The 18,047-nt window shown below is 36.3% G+C and overlaps 2 protein-coding genes across 2 annotated transcripts; one reads left to right on the top strand and one right to left on the bottom strand.

The window, feature by feature from the left end:
• The first annotated feature begins 140 nt into the window (after positions 1-140).
• LOC122019872 (pyrophosphate--fructose 6-phosphate 1-phosphotransferase subunit alpha-like) lies at positions 141-6,926 on the top strand. Its single transcript, XM_042577458.1, has 19 exons — positions 141-445; positions 1,051-1,223; positions 1,403-1,515; positions 1,669-1,743; positions 1,831-1,944; positions 2,019-2,086; positions 2,292-2,375; positions 2,514-2,567; positions 3,787-3,867; positions 3,979-4,072; positions 4,142-4,215; positions 4,731-4,841; positions 4,953-4,997; positions 5,088-5,144; positions 5,705-5,809; positions 5,895-6,011; positions 6,106-6,209; positions 6,288-6,453; positions 6,584-6,926. Exons 1-19 carry the CDS (start codon positions 356-358, stop codon positions 6,710-6,712), a joined length of 1,854 nt encoding a protein of 617 aa, XP_042433392.1. The 5' UTR covers positions 141-355; the 3' UTR covers positions 6,713-6,926.
• Positions 6,927-10,056: 3,130 nt separating this feature from the next.
• Positions 10,057-17,014, bottom strand: LOC122020645 (fumarylacetoacetase-like). The gene is made up of 14 exons (XM_042578651.1): positions 16,731-17,014; positions 16,031-16,109; positions 14,871-14,929; positions 14,675-14,799; positions 13,545-13,619; positions 13,109-13,184; positions 12,777-12,876; positions 12,628-12,687; positions 12,465-12,535; positions 12,303-12,365; positions 12,114-12,178; positions 11,254-11,350; positions 11,011-11,136; positions 10,057-10,297 (listed from the first exon to the last, which is right to left on the bottom strand). The coding sequence occupies exons 1-14, from the start codon at positions 16,950-16,952 to the stop codon at positions 10,235-10,237; spliced, it is 1,281 nt and encodes a 426-aa protein (XP_042434585.1). The 5' UTR covers positions 16,953-17,014; the 3' UTR covers positions 10,057-10,234.
• Positions 17,015-18,047: the final 1,033 nt, after the last annotated feature.

The following is an 18,047-nucleotide window of genomic DNA, read 5'->3' as shown; positions in this document are numbered from 1 at the left end:
TAAGTAAAGTCCAGTCAGCACGTGGCACGTGGCCGAAAAGGTACATGCGAACAGGTGAGCTGGATTTGGGACGATATTGTCGTCGCAGGCCAGGCGAAACAATCGGAAGTGGTCGCAGGTTGACGGAACGTTGTCGTGGGTGTTAAACTGCGACGGAGTGTTAAAACCGGCGGCGTTGTCACCGGTTAGGTTACCGCCGTCGGCCTTGCGCCATGTGGTAATGGTGACGCGTCATCGGAATGATATTTATAAAGTGGGTCGACGAAAAGGTAGAAAAAAAGAGAGCGAAGAACACAGCGAGACTTGAGATCGAAGGAGGAAGAGGAGGAGAAAGAAGAAGGAAAGAAAGGTAGCGATGGATTCGGATTACGGAGTACCACGGGAGCTGTCGGAGCTGCAGAAGAAGCGAACCGAGTACCAACCTGAGCTTCCGCCTTGCCTCCAGGTCTTCCTCCTTCGTCTCCTGGTTTTCAATCTTTTTGATTCGGATCGTGTTCCGATGCATCTTCTTTGCTCCTGCAACCTGGATTTATGGCACCGATCGGTTTCGTCTTTTAGGGGCAAATTAGAGCAAGTACTTATTAAATCGGATCGCACTTGTTGACCTGTAGAATATGTTCTTAGATATCGAAATGATACTTTTTTTTTTCAATTTGGGACTCTGATGCTGCTCTTTATTCATGATTGCGTTTTTACTGCCGATTGAGTTGACTGTTCTCTGAGTTGTTTCGTTGAGCTATTTGAGAAAGTCCTAAAAATGTAATTTGCCAACAGGCACATCAATTGAGCTCGAGATCTGTTTTTCTGTCTGATCATTGTCCTGGGTTAATTTGCCCCATTTTCTGATTATAAGAAGGTGTTTGTTCTGTTGAGTATGTATCATGCAGATGGAAATGTGTTTGATCTGCTAATTTTTGGTTCCTTCGAGACTGGAAGTTTCAATTATCTTTAAGATATACTTGTTTTCTATTTTGTATACCTCCTTGTTGGTTCAATAATCATTTTTGCGGCTCAATTTGGCATTTGATGGTTTTCATGGTGAACACACAGGGCACCACGGTGAGAGTAGAGTTTGGAGATTCAACAACTTGTGCTGATCCATCCAGTGCCAATGTCATAAGCAGGGCCTTTCCTCACACATTTGGGCAGCCCTTGGCTCATTTTCTGAGGGCAACTGCAAAGATTCCTGATGCCCAGATCATCACAGAGCATCCCCCAATTAGGTTTGCAAGCAATCGAGTTCTCATCCATTGAATATTTTTCTGTTAAATTAATTTGAAAAGAATGGTGCATGGGCGTTTACATCAATCTAATTGTTGCCACAAAATCCACCATGTCTCTCTGATGCCTTTTTGATCTATAACTTATGATGCATTTACTGAATGAGATGATTCAATTGCAGGGTTGGTATTGTATTTTGTGGAAGACAATCATCAGGAGGTCATAATGTGGTATGGGGGCTTTACAATGCAATGAAAATTCACAATCCTGATAACATTTTACTTGGGTTTCTTGGTAAGCTCTTTGTCTCAAGCCAGCAAACATTTCATGTGAACATTCTTTTGGTGTGTTCTTCTGATCTCTTGAACCATTATTTCTTCCCTTTGTTATTGTTTTATGAGGTTTGATAACAAATTTCACAAACCTTGCCCCTTTTCCTGGATTTAGGTGGCACTGAAGGTCTCTTTGCACAGAAGACTCTGGAAATAACTGATGAGGTTCTTGCTACATACAAGAACCAAGGTGTGAAATACTTACTTTAACTTTCCCGTGATCTTATTGAACTCAGGTGCATTTCTAATTGAGAGAAACTCCTTATTGTATCTAAAGGTGGTTTTGATTTACTGGGCCGAACAGTTGATCAAATTAGAACAACTGAACAAGTAAATGCCACTATGAAAGCATGTCGTGTTCTAAAGTTGGATGGCCTTGTCATTGTTGGAGGTACCTTGTAAATTCTCCAAAGATCTCCTTGTGCATTCTCTACCTAACAATTTCTTCATTGCTTTTGTGATTAGGAGTCACGTCCAACTCAGATGCTGCCCAACTTGCAGAGACATTTGCAGAGGACAAATGCACAACAAAGGTACAGCTGATTTGATTATCCTCTTTATCTTTCATTCAGGATTCATCCTCAAGTTGTTACATCACATATGTACACCAAATTTGTGTTCTTCCCTCATAACGTTCACTCTTGTTGCGTTGAGGTCATCAACAACCATATTCATCAACTTTTTTAGTCTATGCTGGTATTATGTATACTGTTCATAAAAATGTTGTCTTGTGAACAGGTGGTTGGTGTCCCTGTTACATTGTATGGGGATCTTAAGAATCAATTTGTGGAGACAAACGTTGGATTTGACACTGTATGCAAGGTAAGTCCCAACCAAGGGAATGGAATTTCTCATTGTTATCATTAATTATCTTTCTTCAAGCTGATGCTTTCCAAGAAGACTAGAATATTTCCCCCACATTATTTGATAAGATGATTGCTAATACTTTCTCTGTTTCAGGTTAACTCACAGCTAATAAGCAATGTGTGCATAGATGCACTATCTGCAGAGAAGGTAACAACATTCTGTCATTATTTGAAGAAAAGGGCTATATATCTCCTAGTTGTTTTTGGTCAGGTGGTTAGGATTTATTTCTGATCAGATAGAAATTCTTCCTTGCAAAATCTCATGGCAGTACTTTTGGTGATTCGACCCTATAGGGACAAGTGTTTCAAGAACCATTACATGAATACTTGCATGATCGATGATGCATTTTGCCATGCATTTGCAATCAATCATATGTGTAAAATGAATAGACCAAGGATAGTTTCCCACTAAAAAAGGAAACAATCGAGACATGGAAGAAAAAATGTCTAAGGAAAATTTTCCCAAGCATAGTTTTCCTCTGCCTCCAAGTGTGAAATTGGATGAAAGGAAAGACTAGGGATTTTTCTCCCTCATTTCTTCAATTATAATCATAAAGCTATTATTTTTTGTAAATTTTTAACTTTCTCTTCCTCTTTCCTTCCAAACAATCACATAATAGGAAAAACTTACCTTATTCATTTCATCCAAGTATTTTATGACACTTTCCTAGCTATTTCCCTTTCCAGTGAATGTTTTTAAAACCGGATCTGACCTGCAGGTTAAACCATGAACCAGCAGCAAATCCGATCTGATTTACCTTTTAAACGTGTTTAACCAAACTGATTTACCTCAAACCGGTTTAAATGAATAAACCGGATAAATTCCCTACAATTTTGGCGTACAAATCCCTATTAGATAGAATTTTGGTTTCTTTTCCAATTAATAATTATAGTGCTGCATAGTTTGACTTATAAGGATCATATGTATTTTATTTTGTTTATTTATTTCATCAGATGTGTGTTTAATTATATAAGTGAGAAGATTTTTAGTTTTATACAAACTTTGTATATTTTAAATTATTTTTTTTAGAAAAAACTTTGATATGCTTAAGATATTCATATAAAATATTATGTAGATATGGAAGTATAAATTATATTTATGATATTGTTTTCTTGGTCAACTAGTTTCATTAGTTCTACTTGTTGAACCATCAATCTTATGTCCAATCAAACCATCAATTTGATCGTCTTACCGTTCAATCTCCTGTTCAAATTTCAAAACATGGCTTCAAGTAGGAATCACACTCTTTAATATATTTTGCATTTGAAGACTTTTAATTACTTGACACAAGTGGCATTTTCTTTGAAGCTATAATGAATGCTTTGTTGTCATAATCATTTTAGTCAGTTGAGGTTGTCTACTGCAGTATTATTATTTCATTCGCTTGATGGGTCGCCATGCTTCACATGTTGCTGCAGAATGTGCACTTCAGTCACATCCAAATATGGTTTGTAGTCCCTTCCAAATGATCCTCACAAGCTTTTCAAAACAAATATGTTTAGTAAGCAAAATGCTTGTGTTTTTTCTGGAAAGAATGACTTATTCTACTTGTTCTCAGCTTATCTTAGGCGAGGAAGTGGCCTTGTCAAAACTTACACTTTTTGACATTACAAAACAGATTTGTGATGCAGTTCAAGCCAGAGCAGCAAAAGGTTGATTGCTTCTTTACTCATCTTGTTTAACAGCTGATGATCTATTGTGATATATCTATCTTTTTGCAGATAAGTATCATGGTGTAATTCTTATCCCTGAGGGGCTCATCGCAAGCATTCCAGAGTTATATGCTCTTTTACAGGTTGTTTCATAATTTCTCAGGTTCATGGAATGAAATTTGATGAAGAATGGAGTAATTAGTTCGATTGAATGGAATGGACAGAATTTAATAGGAATGCTTATTACTTAGCTTGCTTAATGCATTAGAATAGTTTCTTCCTTGTATTCTTATATTTGATTAATAGGAATTTTATTAAGTAATTGAGAAATAATGGCATTTGCAATGCTAAAATATACCATTTGTCCAGTTCAGCCTTCCTGCCCAACCCAACTCAGCTTGTTCGACCCACATTTCTCATTTATACATGAGAATTGAATAGATGAGAAATAATATATCGAATAACAGTTCTCAGAAGGGAATCGCTGTCCCATCGAAATTGTTCTTCCAACTTCTTTTCTCTAAACTGCTATGGAAATAATTATTCCACAAGAATTTAGAGGAATATCGAATATAATAGATAGTCCTATAACCCAAAAGGATTCATAAATTTTAATAGATTTTGACTACATTTAAGGCTTTTAATCTTCAATTTGCAGGAAATACATGACCTCCAGGACCAAGGCATCTCAACAGATGACATTTCATCTCATCTTTCACCATGGGCAACTGCACTGTTCCAGTTTCTTCCACCATTCATCAGGAAACAGGTTCATCTTTTCCCCTTTCTGAACCTGACCAACGATAGTAATTTAGCTGTATTTCTTTGTCTTCTCATATATAAAAAAAAACCAAATCTTTATGAGAAATTTATGGTGCAGCTTCTACTTAATCCAGAATCTGATGACGCTGCTCAGTTGTCCCAGGTGCATTTTATTATTGTAGATGTTTTTTCTTTTAAAGAAACGAATGCTTTTGATCTCATTAAGTGTTTGACTAAATGCTGTGGCGCATAGATTGAGACAGAGAAGCTTCTAGCACAGCTGGTCGAAAAGGAAATGAGTAATCGAATGGTATGTAATAAGCTTCTCTATTTAAAAAATAGTGGTACCCTCAATAAAAATATTCTTTCGAGCAAGCTTGAACAGGTATTGAGTATGAATTGTCCAAAAAAAAAGTAGACAAAAAAATGAGGCCTTGTTTTGTAAAGAATGATATTTAATTGATTTTTTCACTGATAAAGTGGGGTGTGTCTAGTGGGACATTGGGTTAACCCACACTGGCCCTCCGAATGGATTATAATTTGCTAATTTCTATCCACTTTTTTTCTATAGACGGGGCAGTGTTTGGGGTGGATCAATGTTAGTTTGGAACAAGGCAGATTCATTGGCCATCTCTAGATATATGCTTCATTCTCATTCGAATTAACCAAGCATACCATCAAAGTATTGCAACACTCACTTTCATGTACAATTTGATATAGTTCGCATATGAATATAGTTAACTTTATAACATAACGGCACGAATTAATTTGAAAATGGCACTAGTTGCTTCTCTTATGAAGATTTCTTATACTTTCTTCAGTTTCTCTGTGATTTGAACTTTAAAAGACTTTCCTTTTCATTCATTCCAGAAGGAAGGCACATACAAAGGGAAGAAATTCAATGCGATCTGCCACTTTTTCGGATATCAAGCTCGTGGATCTTTGCCGTCAAAGTTCGATTGTGACTATGCATATGTAGAGTGCTAGCTTGTGATAGTTTCTTCTCCCATCTTTGGATTATGGTGTCTACATTAACCAACTAGCATGATGATATGATCAGGTTCTTGGACATATCTGCTATCATATCCTAGCGGCTGGCTTAAATGGATACCTAGCTACTGTGACAAACCTAAAAAACCCTGTGAACAAATGGCGCTGCGGAGCTGCACCACTTGCGGTAAGTTTGACTCCATACCTGCTTGCACACCAACAACGCATCAACCATTTTTGTAGGAAAGACAAAAGCATGTTAAATTTTCACTGTCAACCAGGCGATGATGACCGTGAAGCGACATTCTCGTGCTCCTGGAGCCATTCCAATCGGAAAACCTGCCATTCATCCAGTTTCACTAGACTTGAAAGGAAAAGTATACGAGTACGGCTTCAGCATAATCAGTTGTTTTCATGCCCTTCATAAAATAAAACCGAGCAACTAACTTATGTCTGGTTTCAGATTATTGAGAGAAAGGGCTACTAGCTTTTTGATGGATGACTTATACAGAAACCCTGGACCACTTCAGTTCGAAGGACCAGGTTCCGAAGCTAAGACCTATACACTCTCCGTTGAGGATCAAGATTACATGGGTCGCATGAAGATGCTCCAGGAGTACCTCGACAAGGTTCCCTACGCCACCTCTAAAAAAGCTATATCATATCAAACTTAAACAAAAGTTTCACATTTATTCTAACATCGTCAAGTTTTATACCCATCTTGTGAATGCCCTCATAGTTTAGCGATGATCGGTGCAGGTAAAGAGCATAGTGAAGCCTGGAGTTTCACAGGATGTTCTGAAAGCTGCTCTAATTTCCATGGCCTCTGTGACAGAAGTTCTATCAGTAATGACCATGCCATCCTTCAACGGCCATCAGCCACTCTAACTGGAACCTGGAGTATCTATCTATGCAATTACTTTCGCGAATAATTGAACCAACCAATTCTATATGGCTTCATATCTCCTAGAGTTTTTGCCGCTATATGTAGATGAATGTTGTATGAAACAGTCTGAGCTTGTATTGAAGCAATAAATGCTACACTTGGAATGCAACAGAAAGCAATATGATGTTTATTTCTTTTTTTTTTCTCAAAAACAAACATTTTTTGTGATCCAATTGATTTGCAAGAACCAACGGCGAAGACAGGACAGACAAATAATGAGCTAATCTTTTAAGGGTAGTGTTACGTCCGACTTCAATAAAAGGACTTTGGATTAGACTAACCACAACTAGAAAATTTATCGGCAGATCGGATTCACGCCGAGTTGGGCTTAGGTGCGAACATATATTATACTTCTAGCACTCCTTGAGCCAAATGATCTATTAGTGCGTATTATAGTAGATCTAGTTAATCGAAATAATCATGAAGTGGATGGCATGATGGGCGTTGATGGCATCGTTGTGTAGTTAGTATCACACAATCTACGCCATCACTAATACAAGAGAAATAGTTCTACCCACAAACCATAAAATTAGAAGAAATAGGGAAGAAAATCAAGAAAAGATTATCTTGTTTAAAAGACAAGATTAAATCGATGATGACGGCTACAAGTCCATTGGTGAACACATCGATGTGGAGATGATGAAGTTTCGACGATAAACAATCACTTTCAACAACGAATTAAACTTAGGACGAACTAACCTACTACTACTCCAACTGTTCTAATTGATCCAATTCAAAATATTAAAAAGGATATATTTTTTTTATTTCACATGAATGGATAATTTAAATGTTCGTGGGTTTAGACATTAATAACTATTACAAACTTAGGAGGTGCTTGATAGGCGGATTTCGGATGCTGGAATGGAAATGAAATCTATTTCATTCCCATTCTTGATGCTTGGTAGATGGGAATCTATTTCTTCCTCACTCACCGCTGCACCTCAACTCGCCTCTTTGCCACAGTCTGGTTTGTCAAATGTGAGTCAGTTGACTCAATTCGTCTTTCTTTCTCTTTTGATTTTCGTATTTCAGCATCTTTTTTTTACCTAATTTTCGTCAATTAGAATTAGTGTCCTTTATTTTCTATTGCCTCTTTAATTTCTATTGGTGACAAAAGTGGTCCTTTTTCTAAGACTATGGAACTCGATCGCTTTTGATATCTCTCTCTTCAGTTAATGTAATTTTATCATTTTCGTTCGACAACTTCGTCATGACATTTCTTATTTCCTATGATGTTCATTTACTCTATAAATATTTTTTGAAATGATTGTATACTTTACTTTATGTGAAGTAAAGAATCCACAGAAAAAAAACATACAAACTATTTAATTAATGGGAATAATATTCATTCCATGTGGCAAAAGGTGATTCGTTCGCCCCCAGCGCCCCCGTCAACCCGTCCCTAGGCCAACACGGAGGAGGTAAATCACGGGTGACTACTAGCCATTAGTGCAAATGACTAAGACATGGGGGAGGTTATGCTCGGTCACGCCGAGTTTCGACCCCAAGACCTCATGTGACAACTTCTCATGTCTTAACTATCGCACCGCCCCGAGGGGACGGAATAATATTCATTTCAGTATCTATACCAAGTACCATCAATTCAGTAATCTAAATATATACCCAGCGCCCCCTTAATGATTGTGTATAGCATTCATTTGTTAAATATTTTTACTATTTTTACTCTTTTTATTTCTTTATTTAAAAAAAAATAATTGAAAATTTACCGAACGTACTAGTTTTCTATTAACTATTTATTTTTTTTAAAAAAAAATGAATTCTATTTAACGGAACAAAAACCTTCATACACGGCAAATTTAAATTATCTCAACTAATAGAAATAATCAATTAAAATGGAGTTGTTAAATTTTATTCTCTATAATATAATTTCTAGATTCGCCAGATCCTATTCCTTGTATTTCTCTTTCTTTCATAATTAGTTCCGTTAAGGATTACTCAACATTTAGATTACGCTCTAAAAATAAATAAGGAAATCTTTTACTTTTAAGAGAAAATTTTGTTCAAGTTGGCTTACTAGAAATTAAAATCTATTAAAGATATTCCATTATGTTCCTACAAAATAGGAAATCAGTAACCTTTTTATGAGAAAATTTCTCTAACTAATTTATTCCTAAATTTTGGCTTCCTCTAACTAATTTATTCCTAAAGTTTGCCTTACTCTATAAATACACATCGCATATCGTCACCAACCACACACCGTCTCTTTCTCACCTTCACCAGAGACATTAATCTTCAAGTTTTAAAGAAAGAAGGGTTATGGCTGCCATCGCGATGGATAACGATAATGTCACCTCTCTTCCTCATGATCTCGCTGTGGAGTTTTGTGTCCAGCTCGTCTCCACCTCTACCACGCCGCGCAAAGACATAAAGTGTTTGCGAGAATCGTGAGTAGATTTTCGTAAACGATGTCCTCGTATACGTGCATGTAGATGTATAGATATGTATATGTGATCGTGAATTGATACTTGCAGGTGCAAAGTTTTCCATGAAGCATCGAGAGCGAGGAAGGTAGGAAAATTCATGAACGTTCGGAGGGAGATGGAACTTAGTCTTAACTGGTTCCATATGAAAGAGTACCTTGAGTTGCTTCGTGGTTGTGCTAATTGTGACAACTCGGATGCTTACTTCTTCCTCGGCCTTGTAAGTTTTCCTTTTTTTTTTACATTTTTTTGAAAAAATAATTCTGAATCCAAGGGATCACTGAAGAATGTTGTACGCAGGAAGAGGTGTTCAACCTGAAAGAGAAAACACTAGGATTGTACCATCTGCACAAGGCCAAAATGGGCGAGCGCCCAGTTGCAAGTTACATGCTCGGCATCATACTGTTTCAGGAGCCGGAGACACGGTCACTCGCAGTGGAGATATTGAATAAGTTGGCTGCCGTGGACAGCAGTAGAGTAAGCAGTGCAGCACCATCCGACGATGGCACCTTGATTCGAGAGTGCAGGATGGAGGCAGCAGAGGTCATGAGGAACATGACTTGGGAGAAGCCAGAGCGAGTCGACTCAATGTGCCTGAATCCGCGATGCGGGAGAGTGTTCAATACCTGCGACTGGGAGCTGCGGATTTATGATGAGAATCGAACCTTTTGCAGCAACATGTGCAAGTGGAGGCACGAGTTAGATCTACTAGCTAAATCTTGAGATAATGCGTCCAGACTACACGTCTAAAACCCCCGATAGGAAGATATCAAGGTTCTTGAATGAGCAATTTTTTTGCACCTGTAAATATGCCTCAGTGTGAAATTAAAAGGTAAAATTTTACCTTTGATCTAGAAATGCTAATGCTCCAGGAACTTTTTTAGCATAATTATGAGGTTACAGTGTGATAAAATTCTCATTATCTCTAAAAACCATTGGAAACGAAGTGTTAAAACATCTGAAATACGTAGTAATTTTTATTGCAGCAATTTATTTTGACTTGAGCTCTCCGCAAGAATGTTTTCAGGGGATGGCAGGCTGAATCTTCCCGGTGCATGATCCAAATCCCACGTTGTAGCCCTTTCCCTACCAAACAAAATAAATAGTAATTATCAGAAATAAATCAAGCAGGAGTTTGAGTATATAATTGATATTTTATACTGTTTGAAAATTAAGATAACTAGATTTGATTCAATGATCTTAGTATTCTAACTATTACTAATTCTATAGCTTTATGCGGCAGTATGGCAAAATGTTAGCTAAAGTAAGCACAAGCGATGACATAGCTAGTATGCAAAGATTATTCTTAAAGTGTGTCTATCCCAACTATTTTAAAGTTGAGACTACATGAATCTTATTCTTCTATAGAACTGTGTAAAATTTATCGTGTGCGAGCAAAATCATTCCCATTTTGAACGACGTATGACTCTGGGCAATAGGAGTGTTTTGACCGTGTTCCCTAGGTTTAAATTCTCCAGGGAAGATTATGTCGCGATCAAAAAAGTGATATATGTTCTGAGAAAAAGTAGACCTGGATGAACCTCCCCTATTTTTTTTTATCCAAGAAAACAAGCCAGAGTCCCGACTCTTATAGGAATCTTATCCACCATTGTATTTTTGTAAAACAAGATCGCTAGTGATATCAAAACATCATGTTTAATTACATCGACCACAGTTTAAATTGGTTTCCTATCTCTTGCACCTTTAAATCTACTCAATTTGTTTGTTATAACCATAGTAATGCAGATTATCTACTGTGAAAAGCCTAAAAAGAAAATCCAAAGCTCATGAGAACCAACCTTGCAACAAGCTTTAAACACGACTTCATCTCCATCTTCAAGAAATTTGCGAATTGTGCCATTCAAGTTTTGTGGCTTTTGCCCATTCCAAGTCAACTCCAGCAAGCATCCTACGGATCCTTCTTCCTGGGAAAAAGATCGGTCCATTAAATGGGCAACTAAGAAGTAATAGAAATTGAAAGAAGGAAAGACACTTTTTAAGAACTAGAAATTTCTTAAGGTTAAATAACAGAAAATACAAACCGGTCCACTGATGGTCCCAGTTCCAAGTAGATCACCAGGTCTTAAGTTGCATCCATTGATAGTGTGATGAGCTAGTTGCTGAGTTAATGTCCAATACCTAATTGGTATGATAAAAGAAAGAACTTATGGCAAACAGAGCTAACATAACAAAGACGGTTAGTAATAGGGTACAAAATTCTCAGACTCAAGAAGTGCACACATTCTCATGCACAATTTTTGTTCAGGTTCCTATGAATGAGTCTGTCCGAAGAGCTCCAAAATTTAGTACACTAAACAACAGCACAAGATAGAGTCGCAGCTAACATTTAAAAACTGAGTAAATAGATTACCTTTATCAATGGATTAAAAAAAATCAAAACTTTAAGAATTGGTCAGTCAAGAATATATGAGAATAAAGTCGTCATAATTTTTCAAATTTGCAAGTCAAACTGAGCAATAATCTGAAATTTGCAATGGTCTCTTGTTGTGCAGTAATTGCAAGTTCTTTGAACGAATATCTCACCAAAAACAATATTTTCTTAACGAGGGCAAGATATATATTCGTAGAACATAACAAATACCAGTTTATTTAGTATTGAAACACACAAAAAGATCATAGTTTTTCCAACAACAGGGTAATAGATCATGCAAGAGAGGTATTTAGAAAAGATATTATTAAACATCTGATTCAACATTTGCTTTCTGAACGATTCAGCAAATATCATGTAATTGAAAGTGTTGATCTCAAATCCCGAAGGTATTTCCACAGTTATTAACATGCAAAAGCAGAATCGATAGAAAAATAACAATATCGTGTGAGATGATAGCTAGATATATATATATATATATATATATATATGACAAAAGTTTATTGTTCTTACAGATTACTGAAATTGCTGGATGTGACAAGCACAGGATGTTCGTGCCCAGCAGGCTTGATCCAGACCTTAAGGAAAAAATGTATGTTATCAATAGATAGATGGGTAGAGCAAGCCTTGAATATTTTTTTTTTAAAAAAAAATGCATTAGATGTGTCTGTGCATGCAACAAGATTGACAAGCAACATATACCTCGAGAGGAATGTCATAGTTTACATGCTTGGATTCCGTCAAGTATGGCAAGGGCTCAGGATCCTGCAGTATATTGCATATTACTTGTGACCACAGTTTTGTTGAACTTGTTCAACGATATGAATGCCTCATGACACCTAAAATAAGTGAAGATCCACCCACCTGCTTTGGGGCTTCACAAGCAAAAGGCTCAAGTGCATCTAGTGTCACAATCCAGGGTGATATTGTTGTACCTGAGGAAGTCATAAATTAAGTTAATAAACTTCATGAAATTGAACCGATTTTATAATAGGAGACTGGGGATGCACAACAAAGCTTAACTCACCAAAACTCTTTCCGAGAAAAGGCCCAAGAGGAACATATTCCCATGCTTGGATGTCTCTGGCTGCCAAAAAGATTCTAGTTAACTATGAGCTTAGAGTAAAAGGTAAAAATGTTCATTAAATCAAAACATGAAAAATAAATGGTAGCTACCACTCCAATCGTTCATCAGCACAAGCCCAAAAATATGATCTGCTGCAATATTGACATCAATTGGTTTGCCTAATTCATTTCCTGGACCCACTATTGCAGCCTGGGAGCATGAATAGCAAAATAATTATCTTAAAGATGATAATTGACTTCTAAAAATTGATAAAGTTGTTCACAAAGCACAAGAATGTAAGCTCTGGAATTTGAATTGGCAGTGAACAAAATGCTTCGAAAACAGTAATGATCATCAGGCAAGAACAAAAATTATAGTAAGAGAGCATGGCTAAATATCTAATAAAAGAGAAATGCATAAAGTTAATCTTTGCAGAACTGACCATTTCAAGCTCAAAATCCATCTTCTGTGTGGGTCCAAAATATGGTGGAGAACTTCCTGTTGGATATGCTTGTCCTCTGATTACATCAAAACCATTTCAGCTCAAGATGGCTTTCACTTAAACTGAGCTTACCACTCCTAGTAATTAAAAATTTAGGGTGTTGTTGTTCCACAGTTTGAGAAACTAAAAAACAATAAAGATCTCATATTAATTATAAGCACTGCAAATTCCAAAATGATACACACAAATGAGATAGCAATCATCATTTGTTTTTTTCATCAAGTACATTGAGCATTTGATTTCAGCAACAGATACATTCTTTAATGAACCTATGTAACTTTTTACGGGAGTTATGTATACTAAGTCTCATTTATGATACTATAATGGTCCTAAGAACACACAAAAAAGAAAAGAAAAAGAAAAAAAGATTGTTCACCTTGGACGGACAATAGGTGTGCCAGATATCACAACAGAGGAAGCCCGTCCATGATAAGCAATAGGAAGATGAAACCTGTAGTTTTATTGACAGTCAGAAGAGGTAAACAATTATGACTCATTAATCTCATTTTTCTGAAGGAGAATGAATGAATATTTTTAAGTTTAAATTGGTCTCTAAAAGAAAACAGTCACAGGGCACAAATAGAACCACGGCATCTTTGTCTGATGCAACAAATCTCTTCTTGTCCAGTTCTAGGTCAAATGCATTCCTTTACTCTGGTCGGTCTGGGAATTAGCAGTTTGATTGCGAAGAAGCAAAAAACCTAAAAGCTACCAAATTGACAGGTCACGGAAGAATTGAGAAAAGAAACATCCAACAACAAGAATGTTGAACAAGATATCAAGAAGTGAGTTGCAGAGTCCGAATGGAGTAGTTCAAGAATAACATTCAAGCATGAAATGATATTTGAAATTAAAGCATTCTCTCTCTCTCTCTCTCTCTCTCTAACAGGTGGGAATTCTCACCGAATGCAAAACAATAGGCTATTTGAAACAGAAGATATTATCACAAGCATATAAAAAAAATAGAGCAATGTTCAATGGAAACAGGAGTTTCCATCTATCTTAATTAAATAAACATTTTAGAAGAGCTAGTAACCTGACAAAATGGGAGAGAGCAGAGGGGAATATCTTTCAACAAGATATACATTCATCAATAAGGATCACTGTGATATCTGATAACACTAAGTTATGAGATAAAATTAGAGCATCACATGACCAGTTAATGGTTCAGGAAATATCACAGTGAAACATATGACAATAGTTGATAGTTTCAACAAGTATGAAAGAAGACTGAAAAATCCAAATGTGAGGACAGTAAATCTAGCTAAGAGTAAGAGTTAGTTGTTAAACCCAAAAAGAATATAGAAGAAAGTGTGTAGATCACACAAAGCACCAAATACACAAAGAAAGAAGAAATGCCAGCAACATTTCAATTGTACAGAGTATGAGAGGTTAGAATGCTGTCAAAAGAATTTTAGTAAAAATACAGGAAAGGCGTATGTGCACCAGAAAACAACAATCCAGATTATGCATCACATATGACAGAAAATCAGAATGGAGAAGTACCAGTTTTCTTGAATTGGCTTCGCTGGTCCTCGAAATATGAGTCCACAGTTCTTTGCATGATGCATGGAAGAAAAGAAATCCGTATAGTCCCCAATTACAGTAGGCAGAAGCATCTCTACTTCACTCTGTTGTGTTAATAAGAAACTTAATGAATTGTAAGTTTCAGAAGGAAATCTATGTGACGGCATTCACCTACCATCTTCAAAAGGCATTTCTCCCTCAAACTACTATTGTCACGTAGTATTGGTTCATCAACTGCATAGGTTACGAGAAAATTAAAATTGTTTACAAACACCAGGATCACAATATGATATATGCACCTAGCTATATGCCAACATCAATGGCTGAACAAAATAAAAAATGAATAAATTTCAAAGTCAAAGAAATCAGATTTCTTTGTAGTTTGTAGTGATTGCATGTAAATATTATACTAAATGTCCTTACAAAATTGTCCACGTTAAAATTATTTAGAAGAGAGAAATTGTTGATCATGCACATTGGGTAAAGTATGGAAGTTACATATTTACATTGGCTATGCACCTGTTAATTTGATTTTATCTCAGTTTTTAAATGAGAATAAGCCATGTATCAAGATTAACTTAACTAAACCTAATTCATTCTGTCGGTAATCAGGAAAAACAGAATGAGACAAGATAAGAAAGTTATATGTACATAAACTTAAAAATAATTTTGACCTAGTTGACAATCCAATTCAAATATATAGAAGTCTATGGTGCAATAGAACATGGGGTGAGAACATACAGATCAACAGCATCTAAAAATGTAACTATTTAGTATGCTAATTCATGACCCTTTTGACCTGTGCAATTTGTTACCCATCAAAATAAATATTAGAAAAAAGGTAATTTTTAATTTTCTCGCACAAGATAAGTGGTTTGCTCCGTGAAACCAACATTATGAAGCTACCATAAAGCAAATTTAGAAAAATTTGTCTTACAAAAATCCTGCAACAAGGGCTGATAAGTATCTTGGCACATAAGTGAAGGATAGTGTGATTACCTAATGTAGGATTTTACCTATTCATGATTTGTAGTCTAATCAATGAGCTAATCAAATAAATCAAGAATGAGAATACTGCCCGTATAAATTTCCAAGTCTTACATGGAGAAATAAAATCAACGTTCGGATATCAAATTCTATGAATTGACTTTGTATGTCAATCTTAGGAACTCTTATAAGCTTCAGAACTTATCATAAATTGATGATTTTAATGCTGCAGTCTTCGAAGTAGAATGCTAGAAAACATTGGAACCCAAAATCAAAGAAACACACTCAAACAACACAAAATTTAATAGCATCTCTATAGCATAGTTGCTGAGAACTGGAATGAAGTACCTGAGAGAAGTCTCTGTAAAGTCAATCTCGCCTCCTTCCAAGCAGGCCGTCCCAATCCCACAAACATGTTAAGAGATGCCTGTTTTGAGAGACAATATTAGCAACTCAAACATAGTAGAGAAATATAAAAAGGAACCCAGAGCAGAAAACAGATGATCAGATACAAAATGCCCCCTCGCCCTATTTGAGATTTGTGTGGTTTTTATCTGGAAACATTTCATCAGCCACTATAACAATTAACAAGGTTATACTTAGCATTGTTGCAGGGCATTTAAAAAAAACAGCTTTACACTCTCAGCAAGAGGGTCTTGTTTTTGTTACTGTCAACAAGCTCCTTAAGTTAGCAATGTTACTGAAGCATCTGCACTAAAACATCACTCAGATAACGCAACATCAAATTCACTTAAATTTCTTAGATGAGCCTCCATCACTTAAATTAAACTTAAATCTCCGTAAAATTGAGTACGAAACAGTTTGTTCCAGTAGACATGTCAGATCACCATAGCTTTTTATCAAGCAGCAAATGCTACTTTCTCTTTAGATCTATTTTTATGATAATACAAAAATTACTTTCTAAATCCCATTTTTAACGAGAAAAGACCAAGGTCATTCCAAAATCGCAATTCCTAACTCCAATTCAGTCCACGAAAACGCTTCCATCGCAGCTGTACAACTGGTAAAACGAGAAGAGAGAGGCAACCTGGAGGAAGCAAGGGGAGTTCTTGAGGATGGGGCCGTCGAAGAGGCCGGCGGACGAAACGACAGAGAGGTCGAGGACGAAGTCCCCGATGGCGACTCCGGGGCGCGGCGCGGCGGCATCACCTCCGCCGCAGGCGGAAGAGGGGCGGAAGACGCCATAGGGAAGGTTCTCGATGGGGAAGTGCGAATCGAGATCGACCTCGACGAAGGATATCAAACCCATCTATATCTCTCTCTGTTGCTGAAGGCGGAGGTGCAGCAGACAGCCGGTATTATCGTATGATCGAAAATGAGACATTTTATACAAATAAAAATAAATCTTTTAAAAAATAGAAAACCTATCCATTTTTTTTATAACAAGGACCATGTAACATAAATATTATTAAATTATAAATCATCTTATATCTTAATTATAATTATTTTAGAAAATACAGCCACAAATTTTGGTCAGAGATGGGTAGGTGTAGCTGTGAGCTACGAAGGTGAAGGGTAGGTAGTATTTGTGGTGGTACCACGCAGCACAACTACTACGGGAAAATAAAACATGGCCACAATTATTAATGATTTTTTATTATTTTTTTAAAAGAACAGAATGTAGGCAAACCAGATAAATCAAATAGAAAAGTAGTTGAGTCATTTTATTACCGAACGAGCATAAAATAAATAACAAAAAAATATGTCTGCAAAACTTAGACGAGGTGAATTCGTACCAAGAAATCTCATGAGGAATATGAATTATAACTGGTCATATCATCTCTTTGCATGAGTGATAAAGTAAGTGTTCTCTCATATGGATCTAATGATAAGCGTATAAAGTATTGTCATAATAAAATCTGGGATTCGAATCTTGATAAAATCAAAATAAATATCTCTCTTATGTGTAAGTCATTATTCCAAAAGTTAGTAGTCGTCCATGATTTATCTCTTCTATATTGACCTTGGGACGGATTAATGGGGACGCTGGGGACAAGTATATTCATTTTTTACCATAATGAGTGATAAACTAAGTGAACTATACATTGTTATTTTTAATTATACTTAATTCTAAGAAAAAAATGAATATCTCCAATGGTCGGGATAGCATGTTTAATTAGTTCTATAAGTCATACAAGATTTAACTCTTCGGAGAGATTACTACGAATCTACAAGGATCTTTACGACTGCACGATTGGAATAATCACTAAAGTAAGGGGCATTGCTTTCTATTGCTTAAAACAAACAAGTAGCAACTACACTACATGAACTAAATTCTCATTTCCAGAGATTATCCTTATAACTACTAGAACCAAAGATGAGCAATTGATTATTAGAAGCCAAA

The sequence above is a fragment of the Zingiber officinale genome, chromosome 9A (assembly GCF_018446385.1).
Source record: "Zingiber officinale cultivar Zhangliang chromosome 9A, Zo_v1.1, whole genome shotgun sequence".
Lineage (NCBI taxonomy): Eukaryota > Viridiplantae > Streptophyta > Magnoliopsida > Zingiberales > Zingiberaceae > Zingiber > Zingiber officinale.
Note: the sequence above shows the minus strand (reverse complement) of the source record. Positions and strands in the feature narration are given on the sequence as shown.

Excerpts from the sequence above, each read along its gene's own strand:
- LOC122019872 (XM_042577458.1), top strand. The coding sequence starts at position 356 with ATGGATTCGGATTACGGAGTACCACGGGAGCTGTCGGAGCTGCAGAAG. Across the intron at positions 2,568-3,786 it reads ATGCACTATCTGCAGAGAAG|TATTATTATTTCATTCGCTT; the intron begins GTAACAACATTC and ends TGTCTACTGCAG. Across the intron at positions 4,998-5,087 it reads ACGCTGCTCAGTTGTCCCAG|ATTGAGACAGAGAAGCTTCT; the intron begins GTGCATTTTATT and ends TGTGGCGCATAG.
- LOC122020645 (XM_042578651.1), bottom strand. The coding sequence starts at position 16,952 with ATGGGTTTGATATCCTTCGTCGAGGTCGATCTCGATTCGCACTTCCCC. Across the intron at positions 12,536-12,627 it reads TTTTCTCGGAAAGAGTTTTG|GTACAACAATATCACCCTGG; the intron begins GTGAGTTAAGCT and ends TGACTTCCTCAG. Across the intron at positions 10,298-11,010 it reads TGTTTAAAGCTTGTTGCAAG|GGAAAGGGCTACAACGTGGG; the intron begins GTTGGTTCTCAT and ends TTTGTTTGGTAG.